This window comes from Entelurus aequoreus, linkage group LG08, assembly GCF_033978785.1.
Source record: "Entelurus aequoreus isolate RoL-2023_Sb linkage group LG08, RoL_Eaeq_v1.1, whole genome shotgun sequence".
NCBI classification, from domain to species: Eukaryota; Metazoa; Chordata; class Actinopteri; order Syngnathiformes; family Syngnathidae; genus Entelurus; species Entelurus aequoreus.
In genome coordinates, this window is record NC_084738.1 from 44,327,064 (window position 1) to 44,341,467 (window position 14,404).

General features: G+C 36.4%; 1 protein-coding gene across 1 annotated transcript in view; it reads left to right on the forward strand.

Moving 5' to 3' along the window:
- Nucleotides 1–4,634, forward strand: part of vps45 (vacuolar protein sorting 45 homolog) — a 19,246-nt gene extending 14,612 nt beyond the window's left edge. Inside the window, exons 10-15 of the mRNA XM_062056546.1 lie at nucleotides 2,730–2,897; nucleotides 2,975–3,133; nucleotides 3,265–3,372; nucleotides 3,451–3,572; nucleotides 3,648–3,779; nucleotides 3,854–4,634. Of these exons, the coding sequence (XP_061912530.1) occupies nucleotides 2,730–2,897; nucleotides 2,975–3,133; nucleotides 3,265–3,372; nucleotides 3,451–3,572; nucleotides 3,648–3,779; nucleotides 3,854–3,935 (771 nt within the window). The 3' untranslated portion in view covers nucleotides 3,936–4,634. The remainder of the gene's footprint in view (nucleotides 1–2,729; nucleotides 2,898–2,974; nucleotides 3,134–3,264; nucleotides 3,373–3,450; nucleotides 3,573–3,647; nucleotides 3,780–3,853) is intronic.
- The last annotated feature ends 9,770 nt before the right edge of the window (nucleotides 4,635–14,404 follow it).

The window sequence follows — 14,404 nt, forward strand, 5'->3', positions numbered from 1 at the left end:
ACTTAACTTGCTTGTCTTTGGCTTATATAGTCATACTTGCTCTAGGCGCTCAGCATATACAGTACACTGTATATACAATTAAAAAAAACATATATTTTCATTTCTGTTTGAAAAAATGTAAACTTGTTACTGAACATTTTTGTGTAATTTTGATTTGTCTCAAAATAATTTATGTTGTATTTGGTTAGTACTACAGTAGAATATTTATTGTATTATTATATCATAGTTATTTTCAAAACAAAATGTTTTTTTCTAGCACCCCATCGAGGCTGTTGGTCTTTTCGGACCTCACTCTTGTGTTTGTATACTAATTTTTTCGATAAATCGAATCGATAAATAATCGAATCGTTAAGCAGACTTGCAAATGGAATTGGAATCGTAAAAATCTTATCAATTTCCATTTCTAATTGCTACATAAAGAGAAAGTGTTGTGTTGTTGTTGTTGTTGTTGTTGTTGTGGCTACTGGCCAGCGGTTTTGGGGGCTGCTTTTGACGTGTTAAAGTCGGCAATAAAGTATTAAAAGAGCGTCAGACTATGATTCTGTTGGGACGCTACATTACTTACAAGATGTTACTTGCACAAAGTCTCCTGTCGTCTGATGAAAAATAAATGTACATACAATTATTACGCAGTACTAAAGAAAATACATTCTAACAAAATTATTAATATGTGTTTCTTAAATAAACTGTCAATAAAATTAAAGTGAAAATGATAATACAGCTTCACCACTTCAGTCCTAATTTTTTCACTTAAGAAACTTCTGTATGACTTAAGGGCCGCAAAGATTAGTAGACATAATCGACAATAAAAAATTGTATTTTACTTACATGTTTCGTTTGGTAAATATAAGCACCTAAATGGTTAAGCAGGTTGCTAAATTTAAAATATTAGGCATGTGCGTATCCATCCAAAGTCCAAACAGCAATAGTATAGACACCTATTAAGTATAGTGTCACTAGGCAAGGCAAGGTAAATTTATTAGTAGAGCACAATTCGTACACAAGGCAATTCAAAGTGCTTTACAGAAAATTAAAATAGGGCAAAAATAAAAATATAAAATCATAATTAAAATTAAAATAAGAAAGTAGTCATAAAAACAATCATAATTAAAATCAAAACTTATAAAATACTTTCAGTTGTCATATGCACAATTAATTAAAAGGGTTTTCAGGCTGGATTTGAACATTGCTAACGTTGAGGCCTGTTTCACATCTTCAGAAAGACTATTCCAGATTTTAGGAGCATTAAACTGAAATGCAGCTTCACAATTGTTGGTCCTGACTCCAGGCACCAGAAGGAGACCACTCCCTGAGGTTCTCAGAGCTCGAGATGGTTCATGTGGCTCTAACATGTCAGAAATGTACTTCTGTACAAGACCATGAAAAAACTTGTACACAAGCAAAGCCGTTTTAAAGTCTACGTGTTCTCTGAGCAACAGGAAGCCAGTGCAGTGACCTACGCACTGGACTAATATGGTCATATTTCCTATTTCTAGTCATGACTTGAGCAGCAACATTTTGAATCAACTGCAGCTGGCCATTACAGTAGTCTAACCTGCTGGAGACAAAGGCATTGATTAGTCTTTCTAAGTCTGATTTAGACATTATTCCTCCTATTTTGGCAATGTTTTTCAGGTGGTTAAAAAGCTGCTGATGTTATTGACTTACTGTTGCTGTTAAAGTTGAAGTCTGAGTCCATTATTATAGATTTTTAACATGGTTAATAGGTTACAAGGTGACTAATAATAGTTTAACTTTGCCTCTGTGGGCCAAAAACAATGGTTTTGGTTTTGTCTGTTTAGCTGAAGAAAATTGTTTTGCCTCCACCCACTAATCTGTTGATTTGTTAATTTTTTTAAAATTATTACTACAAAATCATTTGTTTTGGTTTTTGTTTACAAAAAGTAATGGTACCACCAATACTGCCCCTATAATTACTTGGTACTGTATTGATAACCAAATTTGTAGTATCCCCCATTACATTTAAATATAAGATTTGTTCATCTTCACACTTCTCTTTCTTGTGGTAAATATTCGTATCAAAAGCAGGCTGCTAATGTTTTCACTATAATAAGTAATGTTAATGTTTACGTCTTTATTCCTTTATATAAATAATAGCATGTAGCTTAATCATCCTAGCTGACCATTCGGGATGAAAACAGTTTTAATAAAATAGTGCGTAATATTAGTTTTTTAATTTCTACTACTACTTTTTGGTAAGTAAATCTGCACTGCAACTTTGGAATTTCCCCATTGTGGGATGGATAAAAGTCTATCCTATCTGAATTTTTTTTTGCACTGAATGTTTACAATTTACAGGACAACTTGTGTCTTTACCTTTATTTCTCTGTGGTAATATACTTAAGTAAATCAAAACCATAGGTAAGTAGATCATTTATGTTTCATTTGTTACAATTTACTATCATACCCGAGTAGTGATGGACACTTACCACCCACAATAGTCGCCATCTTGGCTACGTAGCAGAAGAGGAGGGACTAACTTGAAATAATGGCGGCTGACTAGCAACACGTGGCAGTGAAGAATATCTAGTATATATTGTGTCAACAACAATAATAGGTTTGGGACAGCCCTACACTGTCAGAGCTGTCAAACATAGTACACAGTGTCAACAAACTACTTATTGAAATATACCAATGGAAGTATTCAATTTGAGACGCAGACCAAGTCTTTATCCGCTGACCCCTCCCCTTCCACTTCCTACCGTTAGGCGTTCGTGGACAATTACCCCCAATTTAAGAAGATGTCAGGCACCGTGTCCAAACACGTGACTGTGGTGGGCGAGCTGTCCCGCCTGGTGTCAGAGCGTCACCTGATGGAGGTGTCTGAGGTGGAGCAGGAGCTGGCAGGTCAGAACGACCACTCCAGCGCTCAGCAGGTGACCGCTGAAACGCCTCCTCGCACGCAGGAAGCTTTTTTCTTCTCAAATTAAAAGTATATGTTGGTTTTTTTCAGAGCGTGCGTCGCCTGCTTCAGAACCCCCGCGTGTCTGAGCTGGACGCCGTTCGTTTGGTCATGCTCTACGCTCTCAGGTACGAGCGCCACAGCAGCAGCATTCTTCCCGCTCTCATAGAGGAGCTGAGCCGAAGGGGCGTGTCAGATCGCCACCGCAAGGTGATGATGTCATCGTTGTAGTATGCGTGTGTGTGTGAGAGAAAGTGACTTCAAAAACACTGAACATTTCCTAAAACATTACTTTTACCCTTGTATGATGTCACTCAAGTGTGTGTGTGTGTGTGTGTCAGATGGTGTCATGTATGGTGGAGTACGGCGGGAAGCGTGTAAGAGGAAGTGACCTCATCACGCCAACAGATGCTGTGGCCATCACCAAGCAGTTTTTCAAAGGCCTCAAGGTTAGTCCCGCTGTCACCATGGCGAATGTGTTCTGTGTGTCATGTGACACCTGTGTGTGCGTGTGTGTGTGTGCGCAGGGTGTGGAGAACGTGTACACACAACATCAGCCTCTTCTTCACGACACTTTGGATCAGCTAGTCAAAGGACGCCTAAAAGACAGTCAGTTTCCTTATCTTGGAGCCAGCAGCCTCAGAGACAGGTGACTGTCCTCATATTGTGTCACATGACTCTGTGTCACATGACTCACGTATGTGTGTGCGTGTGACACTCTCAGACCCCAGGACATAGTGGTGTTTGTGATCGGAGGTGCCACTTACGAAGAAGCTCTGACTGTTTACAACATGAACCGCAGCACGCCGGGTGTACGCATGGTGCTGGGAGGAAGCAGCGTACTCAACACTAAGAGGTATACATACTTAGAGTAAAAACCTGTCTGATGGCGGTCCAAACTCCTCTTACTCCTCTTTCTCCTCTTCTTAGTTTCCTGGAGGAAGTGATGTCCGCGATGAGTAGCAGCAGCGACAAAGCCTATGGCGGCGGTCGCCGTAGCAACCGACACTGAACACCCACGAACACAAAAGCGACATTCCTCGTTGTCGTGAAATAGTGTCTCTAATGGCTGAAAAGCAAATATTCTTGTATTTATCATTTTTTGTGTTTATTTAATGTGAATCAATGACAAAATTTCACATTGTTTAAGTGCAATGTATAGGTGATTTTATTTGTATTTTTAGGGCTGTCATAATTAACGCAGTAATAACGACGTAAAAAAAAAATCCTCTAATGGCACTTTTTTTTCTCCATAGATACGTATATCAATTGAAAATTATAGAACGGAACACAATTTCTGGCAGGCTGAAATTATATGTATATTCCCCTTATAACATGTTCTGGTTAATAATACTCCATAAAGAGTGTTTAACAGGCTGATCACATTGCTGTATTACTGCAGCAATATGAATACCTTTAACTTATACAACGCATAACATACAGAATATCAAAAGCATTTATTTAGGTACAATATCACAGATTGTGTTGTTAATGCGCCAAAATGGCATGTAAACAGAAGTGTAGCTCCACCCCTTTAATGCGAGCGCTCTAGCAGCCGGGGATACAAAATCTGGCATGACACCGGGGCACTGCAGATAATATTTTTTAACTTCAGTTAAAAAGTGTCTGTGTCAATTTTGTGTTGAGCTGTTTTTAAAAAGCATAATGTTTAATAAACATTTCAATAAAGCAAACAAATTGTCCTCACCCATGTTCATAGTATTAAATCTTGACCATTATCTGGCTAAGGCAAACGTATTAAAGATTAAAAAGATGTATCTGTGATTAATCACGATTAATTGCTTAGGAAAATGTGATTAATGGCGATTAAACATTTCAATTGTTTTACAGCTCTACATTTTTAAGCAGGCTTAAAGTATAACTTTTGTTGTACTTGAGCATTAAACAGTGCTGTTAAACCGTTTTTAAAAAACAGATTAATCACACCTTTGAATTTTGATTAATCAGGATTTATCACAGGTTATAACAGTTTTTTTCAGTTGCTAAACCCTTTGTTCAACCAGTTGTCACATTTTCAAAACTCTAAATATATGTAGCACAGCATCGGTCTTTAGTGGCCATACCATTCACACATTTCATGTCATTTTCACACAATATGCAGTCAGTGAACACATTTCCACAATGCTTACATTTTTTAACAGACAAGCTATACCTCCCAACAAAATTATGGATTGATTTTGTATTGTTTACAAATGTTAACAAACAACATCCCACAATAGCAAACACAATATTTCAAACCTTAGCTATAGTAGAAAAACCTATGTTTCTGTAATGATATCAGTTCAAAAACATATCTCAGCTGATAAACAAACAATTGAATAATTGGCACAAAGCTCATTTATGTTGGGTAAATTGCCTCAGTGGCGACTAGTGGTCAGGAGGACTTTGAAGAGTGATGTTTTTGGAAAAAGACAAACACTGTAATGTCTGGCTGAGGAAGAGTAAGAACAAATGGCCCAGGGAGAAGCGCAGGCCTAAGGAGAGGGTAATGTAGCGGTGTAAGAATGCATGGTGGTGGCATTCCAAGGGCTGCAAGAACAGTAGTCCATGAGGACATTCACGCCACTATCATTGACCCTGTAATCAACCACGGTCTTTCACTAAAAGAGGCTGGCAAAAGAGTGCAGCCCAATCTGCGGGGGTCAACGGTTACCTCCGTTATAACGAATCAACAAACCAACAGGTAAGTATTGCATTTTACATGGATTGTTTCTATTCTCACTTGAGATGTCAATCAGGCCATGCAGCAATGCATATGTGGATGTTTTTCTCTCCAAAGAATGCTTCTCACGAGCTGCATTTCCATTGCAGTTTTTCACAAAATAAAAGCGATATTTGTAAAATTTCGATAAAGTACTTTTGCAACTTGTAAGTGTTTCAGTTAAAGGGTGTTTTTTTTCATCATGAGCCGTAATTCTCGTAAAATGTCATCCTGTGAGGAGAATCCACTTTGAGAAAGATATTGCAGCCACTGCTGTTGCCGTGATGTCAATAGAAGACGAAGGCAGAGAGTGATCGCTCAAAGGCAACGTCCTTTCGGCCCACTTAGACATGTTCGGGTATGTGGGTCTCTCCGAGCCTGCGGGTCGGCCTCTATTGCCGGGAAGGGACCAGCGAAATGGCCCGGCCGACCGATTGGAAACAAGACCAAGAACACCCGTCCTCATAGGAAAAAAATAAAATAAAAATTCAATCGACCTGGACCAGGAATGGAAAAGTTTTCATCCGGACAAACGGACCACCAGAACAAGCCAAAGTGATTGTGATGAGAACATTGAAAGACCTGGATCAGTACAAATGAAAATAGTGAGTGCATTTTTCTTTTTTCTTTTTCTTCTTTTTTGCTTGATTATTGGATCTTCTGTGAGGAACTCATGACTCTTTCTTTCAAGACTGAAGCCCTTTCAAGTGTTGATTATACAGAAAGTGGCACATTTGATTTTGAGAATGAAGTGGATCCAGAGACTCATCTAGACTCATCCAGAGACTCCAGAGGCACATTTGATTTTGATAATGAAGTGGATCCAGAGACTCATATTTTTAAGCATATCAAGGATTCTTGCCAGTATTATACTGAGGAGCAACTTGATGACATAGGCATAGAAAATACATTTTCTTTGATTCATTTTAATTGTAGAAGTTTACCAAAACACTTTTCTAAAATCAAAAATGTTTTGGAGTCACTTAAAGGTAGATTTAAGGTAATTGCTTTATCTGAAACATGGATAAAGAAAGGCAAGGAGGTTGATTTGAAATTAAAGGACTATCTGTATGTCACTAGCAGAGACAATAGGACTGGAGGAGGGGTGGCCCTCTATATATATAATGAACTAAAATGCAGACCAGTTAAATGTATGACAATGGCCATAAATGATTTAATGGAGTGTGTAGCTGTTGAGATAGAATTAGAAGAAAATAGAAACATTGTTGTTGCATGTGTATATAGAAAACCAGGATCAAAAGTGGAAACCTTCATGGATAAATTAGAGGTAATGATTAATGGTCTAAATAAAAATAGGACTATCGTAATTTGTGGAGATTATAATATTGATCTTATAAAGGTAGATTCACATAAACAGACATCAGATTTTTTAGAGATATTATATGAAAAAGGGCTGTACCCATTAATTACAAAGCCTAGCAGGATAACCACAACTAGTGCAACCTTAATAGACAATATCTTTACAAATGTTTTAGGGATTCACATCACTAAATTGGCCCTAGTGTGTGGATGTGAGTGTGAATGTTGTCTGTCTATCTGTGTTGGCCCTGCGATGAGGTGGCGACTTGTCCAGGGTGTACCCCGCCTTCCGCCCGATTGTAGCTGAGATAGGCTCCAGCGCCCCCCGTGACCCCGAAGGGAATAAGCGGTAGAAAATGGATGGATGGATGGATGGATCACTACTGGGTTAGTGAGAAATGACATAAGTGATCATCTGCCTATATTTGCAATATTTGACTATCAATTCCCTAAAGAACATATCATCAAATACTTAAGAGGAAAAGAAGTGTCAATCATATTAACAACTTCAGGAATTACCTATTAAAACAAGAGTGGAAAGAGGTGTACACAGACGATATAAACACTGCCTATGATTCTTTTCTTAAACATTATATTACTCTGTATAACAAGCATTGTCCTGAGGTTCCATGCAGATCTAAACAAAGGCAAAATAATGCACCTTGGATAATAAACAGTTTGAAAAATGCATGTAAAAAGAAAAATAGACCTTATAAGGAGTTTATCAAATCAAGAACTGAGAATGCTGAAAAACGCTATAAGAACTACAAAAACAAGTTCCATCCATCCATCCATCTTCTTCCGCTTATCCGTCACAAAAACAAGTTGACCAATATATTGAGACAAGCAAAAAGGGAATATTACAAAAGAATGTTGCATGAAAATAAAAATAACAAAGGCTACATGGAATATTTTGAATAAAGCAATAGGGATTAGGACAAGGCGAACAGAACTACCTAGATATTTTAAAAAAGATAATGTTAATTGAAAACAAAGATGAAATTGTCAATGAATTAAATCAATTCTTTGTAAATGTAGGACCTAGCTTAGCAAACAAAATACCAAGAGCTAATGATCAATCAGGGTGTGTTTGGAAAAGGGAAACTAGGGTTATGCAGTCAATGTTTCTTAGTGAAGTGACTGAAAATGAAATATTATCTGTGGTTTATAAACTAAAAAACAAGACCTCAACAGACAATGAGGGTATTGACATGAAAACAATAAAAAACACCATTGATTGCATCATTAAACCATTACATTACATAATTAATTGTTCTTTTAAAGTAGGAGTTTTCCCAAACAGTATGAAAATAGCTAAGGTCATACCTTTATTTAAAACTGGAGATAATCATACATTTGGTAATTATATAGACCAGTATCTCTCCTATCTCAATTTTCAAAAGTGCTTGAAAAACTGTTTGTTAATAAATTAGACTGCTTTATTGAAAAACATAAATTATTAAATGAAAGTCAGTATGGATTTCGATCAAATAGGTCTACGAGCTTGGCCATCATGAACATTATTGAAGATATTACAACTGCAATTGATCAAAATAAATACACAATAGGAGTGTTCATTGATTTAAAGAAGGCATTCGACACTATAGATCATCAAATTCTCATTTCTAAATTATATACTTATGGAGTTAGAGGAGTTGCACTGGACTGGTTAACCAGCTATTTACAACAACGACAGCAATATGTTGAGATTGATGATTATAGATCAGAATGTATGAATATTGAATGTGGAATTCCACAAGGTTCGATTTTAGGACCCAAACTTTTTATTTTATATTTAAATGATATTTGTGAGGTTTCGAAAATTTTACAGTACGTATTATTCGCAGACGATACAAATTTATACGGTTCAGGAGATGACTTGAAAATCTTAGCCGATAATATTGAAGAGGAAATAGTTAAACTAAAATTGTGGTTTGATGTAAATAAATTATCTTTAAACTTGGAAAAGACTACATTTATGGTATTCAGTAATAAAAGAAAGATAGAAGTTGGTTTATCCATAAACAATGTGAAAATTGAGAAGGTGTCTGAAATCAGATTTCTTGGGGTCATCTTAGATGAAAAGTTGACATGGAAAGCTCATATATTGCATATATTATTATATAAGCTATCTAAAAGTTTATTTATTTTGAACAAGGTTAAATACAGTTTCCCGTATAATACAATGAGAATGTTATATTGCTCAATTATTCTACCTTATTTCAATTATTGTGCAGAAATATGGGGAAATACATATCACAGCAACATAATGCCTTTATTTCTTTCACAGAAAAGAGCAATTCGTATCATTTTTACAGTAGGATATAGAGACCACACAAATCCACTCTTCATTAGGTCAGGATTATTAAAACTAAAAGACATTGTAGAATTGCATACCCTATTAGTGATGTTCAAAGCTAGAAATAAAGTTCTTCCAAAGGACTTACAAAAGTTATTTGTGTTTACGTCGGAAGATGAGAACCACAGAAGGCCGTATGATTTTAAACATCCAAGAGTGTGAACAAATTTGAAGCAAATGTGCTTGTCTGTTGATGGTGTGAAAGCATGGAATTCTCTAGACAAAGACTTAAAAAGTTGCAAGAATATCTTTGAATTTAAAAAGAGTTACAAAAAGAGACAACTGGAATTATATCAAACTGCTTTTTGATTTTGATTGGAACGTGTCATTTTGAAAATGCTTAAACGAAAATTAAAAGTATGTTGGAGTTCGGGTGTTGGTGGAGGGAACAGTGACAAAGTCATCTAAATAATTTGTGTTAAAAAGGGGGCAGATAAATATAAGAATAGTATTCTTCCATCTGCTCCTTTCTGATCATGGAAATGTATAAGAAACAAAAAAACAATGAAAGTGTCAACTGTACATGGCTTGTATATATGCATTTTCATGAAAGGAATAACAAGAAATGATGATGATGAATGATGATGATGATAGGCGCCCTGCTGGTTCTGTGTTTAGGTGCCTTCTAAATGCGCAAAAAGTGTTTCCATCATGCTTTTGATAAAAACTTTAATATTTTAACAACTCAAAAACCACCTCATGAGAGCGCAAAAATGTTTTAGCGATATTTGAGGTTTTTCGAAATGTGACTGTTTCCATTACAGTTTCTTATTGCGATATTTAGGTTTTGTACATTTCCAGGGGTAATGTAAACGCAGCTAATAATGTTCAAGAGCTTGCCATTGTAGAAATGCATGGTTGTTGCAAATAATGCAGTAAAACTAGATGAAATTTAAACTAGAATTGGGGAGAACCATGAGATTTTTGGCATTATCGATAATATCAGCCTCACAACCATTACGCGGACATTGTCCAAACAGAGTGCTGATGAAGCAGCTGTATACTTTTCCCTTTAAAAGGTACAGTGAGAGAGTCAAGGAGCTATGAAGACAATATATTATATATTCAATTCAATGTCCAGTTCTATAAGCTTTGCGTGCACTTTGCAAGTAGATAACCTACACAGTAAGGGGTTACAGTACAGTATGGTATACAGTGATGAGATTTACATAAACTTTGTCTTAGAGAGTTATGGATTTGGAGGCCAACCAGGCCCCTCAAGAATTAATGTACATAGATGAGGCAGGATTCAATCTGGCCAAAAAGTGTGTACGTGAACGAAATGTAAATAGAAAAAGGGCCACAGTTGATGTGCCAGGAGAGAGAGGGGAAATCATTGCCATGTGTGTAGCAATTGCTAATATTAGTCCTTCACAGATGTCAGGTTGGACCCAATGCTAAGCGTCTCCTTTCCTTTTCTTTCCTTTCCACCAGGGCCTGGTTCCAGAGCAGGATCGGGGGGGGGTGAAAACATGAGGACCGTTGTAATCATCTGGGAGTCTGGGACAATGTGGCTTTTCCTCATTCGCAAGCAAGTACAACATGGTTTGAAGTCAACCCAAGACTGGCACGTCTCTTCCTTCCACCCTATTCACCTTTCCTCAACCCCATTGAGCTGTTATTTTCTGCAAGGAGGTGGATGGCTTATGAACATCAGCCACATGACCAGATGTCCCTCCTTGAAGCCATGGATGCTGGCTGCAGGAAAATCAAAGTTGATGATTGCCAAGGGTGGATCTGTCATATTCAAGCGATTTTATCCCAGGTGCATCGCCTTGGATAGTATCTGATGCGATGTTGAGGAAAACATGTGACCTAACCTTGAAAATCGCAGAGATTATATACAGCGGTTTTATGTTTTTTTTAGTAGGGTCAGCGAGGGATCGAGTGGGAGGGGGGTGTCGTCGAAAAGGGGCCGTGGCCTAAATAAACCACTTGTTCAGGGTGGTCAGTGGAAATGAGGTCACAGTAGTGGCTATGGCCTAAACCGGAACTAATACCGGAAGTAGGTGTCCATCAAATCTGGCCGCCATTTAGTTTTGTAGTTCTATAAAAGACATCCACCATTTTAGTTGTAGTATATACGACATAATGATTTATGACTCCTACAGGCAGAGGACGGTATTGCAACTTGTAGTTTTTAAAGTTTTCCACCATCTTTTAATCTTTTAATTTAAAAGTAGTGCTTTTACACCACTATTTTATAGCATTTTAACCAAATTACAAAAGTTTATATCTGTGCTAGGGCAAACCCATATATTATCTAATTTTAGGGATTATCTTCACTCCTTTTTCTATTACCAAGGCTGTTTTGTAATAATAGGCTCATAATCTTGCGATAGTGACTGACGTTTTTAACTGTCCCCTTGCATTTTTGGACAACCGTAACTTAAAATAGTATTGGATTTACTTAATTTTAAATAATGCCCAGCATCCCACTCTCTGGAACTGTAAGAACACTATCAACTACTATCACCAGCTGATGATAATCCATCCATCCATCCGTTTTCTACCGCTTGTCCCTTTTGGAAAATGTAAGTGATGTTCAACAAATCAACAAGTCTTCTTTTATACTACTTTGCTTTATTTTCTGTTTTTGTCTTAAACAAAAGTTTTCTAATTCTTTCAAAAGTATAATTTTATCCTAAATAAATGTTTATTTACTATTTTTCTTTCTTAAAAAGTATTGTATTGTAAAAAAAAAAAAAAGAAAAAAAAAAGCTGTTTTGTCTTCAATAAAAGTTTATGAATTATTTAATTTTTTATTTTTAAAAGGATAATTTTGTATACTCTTGCCTTAAAGAAAATTGTATTTATTTGTGTGCCATAGCAAACCGATATATTATTTTATTTTATGGATTTAAGTTTCGTTTGAGCCGCCTTGTATTGCCAACGTTGTTTTTGTAACTGTTGCTAACAGATTTGTGTTATAATAGATATGTATCACTTAAAATAACATAAATAAAAGTTTATATACATTTATCCTTATTTTAAAAGTATAATTTTTAATACTTGCATCTTAAATACAAGTTTACTATATGTTCTCTATATTAAATGTATATTAAATGTATAATTTTACATTTGGGCAGTTTTTGTCTTAGATAAAAGTTTATTAATTATTTCCCGTCTTTTAAAATAATTATATTGTCTTATAGTTCTGTTTTACTTGAAATACATCTATTTGATTTGTAAGTCTTAATCCATTCTTCTTAAAGTATTAATGAATTTGTATTTCTTAATGTACTCTTAAAGATCTTATTCATTTTGAGTTAATAAATGTATATTTCTTAGGAGAATACAAATTTGTCAAGTATTCGTTCATGCACAATTTTCTTATTTCAAAAGTATTATTTAGTCAATTTAGCTCAAATAAAAATGTACACGTTATTTTTAACTGTGCACTATTAACTATAAGTCTAATGAAAGAATTTACACATTATTTGTATTTGTCTACTATTAGCCATTAACTTAGATGACATGAAGTCACAGACCATGCAAAAATATAAATACATACTTAAACTGGATGGTGTATTTGGTTGAATTGAATTTTAGTGTTATCTCTCCTCTTATTCTCCCCTCCACTGTCTTCACCTTCCAGAAATACCACACATGCTAGAACACCCCACCCACAGCCGCACCCACCACCTTTCTCACACACACACACACACACACACACACACACACACACACACACACACACACACACACACACACACACACACACACACACACACACACACACACACACACACACACACAAACACACACACACACACACACACACACACACACACACACATTCATACATGCACAATGCCCTCACATCACAGGTTTAAACAAGTGTAAATGTCTATTTTTTTATTATAGTCTATTTTTTATCTAGTCTTGTTTAATACACATTATTTTAAGTATAGAGGATTCTTGGTCACCTCCCTGACTATAGGCTCCGAGTTACGAAACCAGTTGTAATGAAGCTGGCTGTGGCTCGTTCTTTCTGACTTCAATTCCTCTCCGAACTCAGTTTGTAAACGATCAATGAGTCCATACAAAGCTAAGAGCCGGAGATTCAAGAAGTACACGGCGCACTTCCCCGTGTAAGAAATTATCCAAGGAGGGGAAACTTAAACGATGGGTTAGTTTGTTTAAGGAACTACATATAATAATAATAATAATAATAATAATAATAATAATAATAATAACAATAATAATAATAATAATAATAATCTGATGCTTTATCAACAATACAATACATATTGACCTTTTATATGACATATATATATATACAAATATATATATACATATACGTTTCTCATAGTTTGACTTCGGTTTTGGGAATGGGATCAGTTTTGTTCCTTCCAATCTCTCCAGATATCAGAAATACCCACTACAAGCGCCCTATGCACACCTAAAAAACATGTTTTTTGTTTTTTTATAAATGACAACTTTACTGATTTTAAGTGTCTGTCAGACTGTCTAAATGATCCAGTGAAGTGTCTAGAGCAGGGGTCGGCAACCCGCGGCTCCGGAGCCGCATGCGGCTCTTTGACCACTCTGATGCGGCTCAGCTGCATACTTGCCGACCCCCCGATCACAAATTAAAGAAAACAATGGGAGCCACAAAAAAATTTTGAAAATTTAAAATGAAAAACACCACATACAAAGCTTAAATTGCTTCGCGCTATGTTAACCAGGGGTCTCTGACACACGCACCGGCACGCATCTCTATGTGGAAATTTAATGTTAGTGCAGCCCACGACTTTTAATTGAACGGCGCTTGATAGCGTCTTTCTTGCCAACCCTCTCAATTTTCCGGGAGACTCCCAAATTTCAGGACGTGCTGGCACTGCTTTTAGCGCCCTCTACAGCCTGCCCAAACAGCGTACCTACTTGGCCACATGATGAATGCAGCTTTTGCTTGCACACGTAAGTGCCAGCAAGGCATACTTGTTCAACAGCCACACAGCTTACACTGACGGTAGTCGTACAAAAACAACTTTAACACTGTTACGTTACAAATATGCGCCACACTTTGAACCCACACCAAAAAAGAATGACAAACACATTTCTGGAGAACATCTGC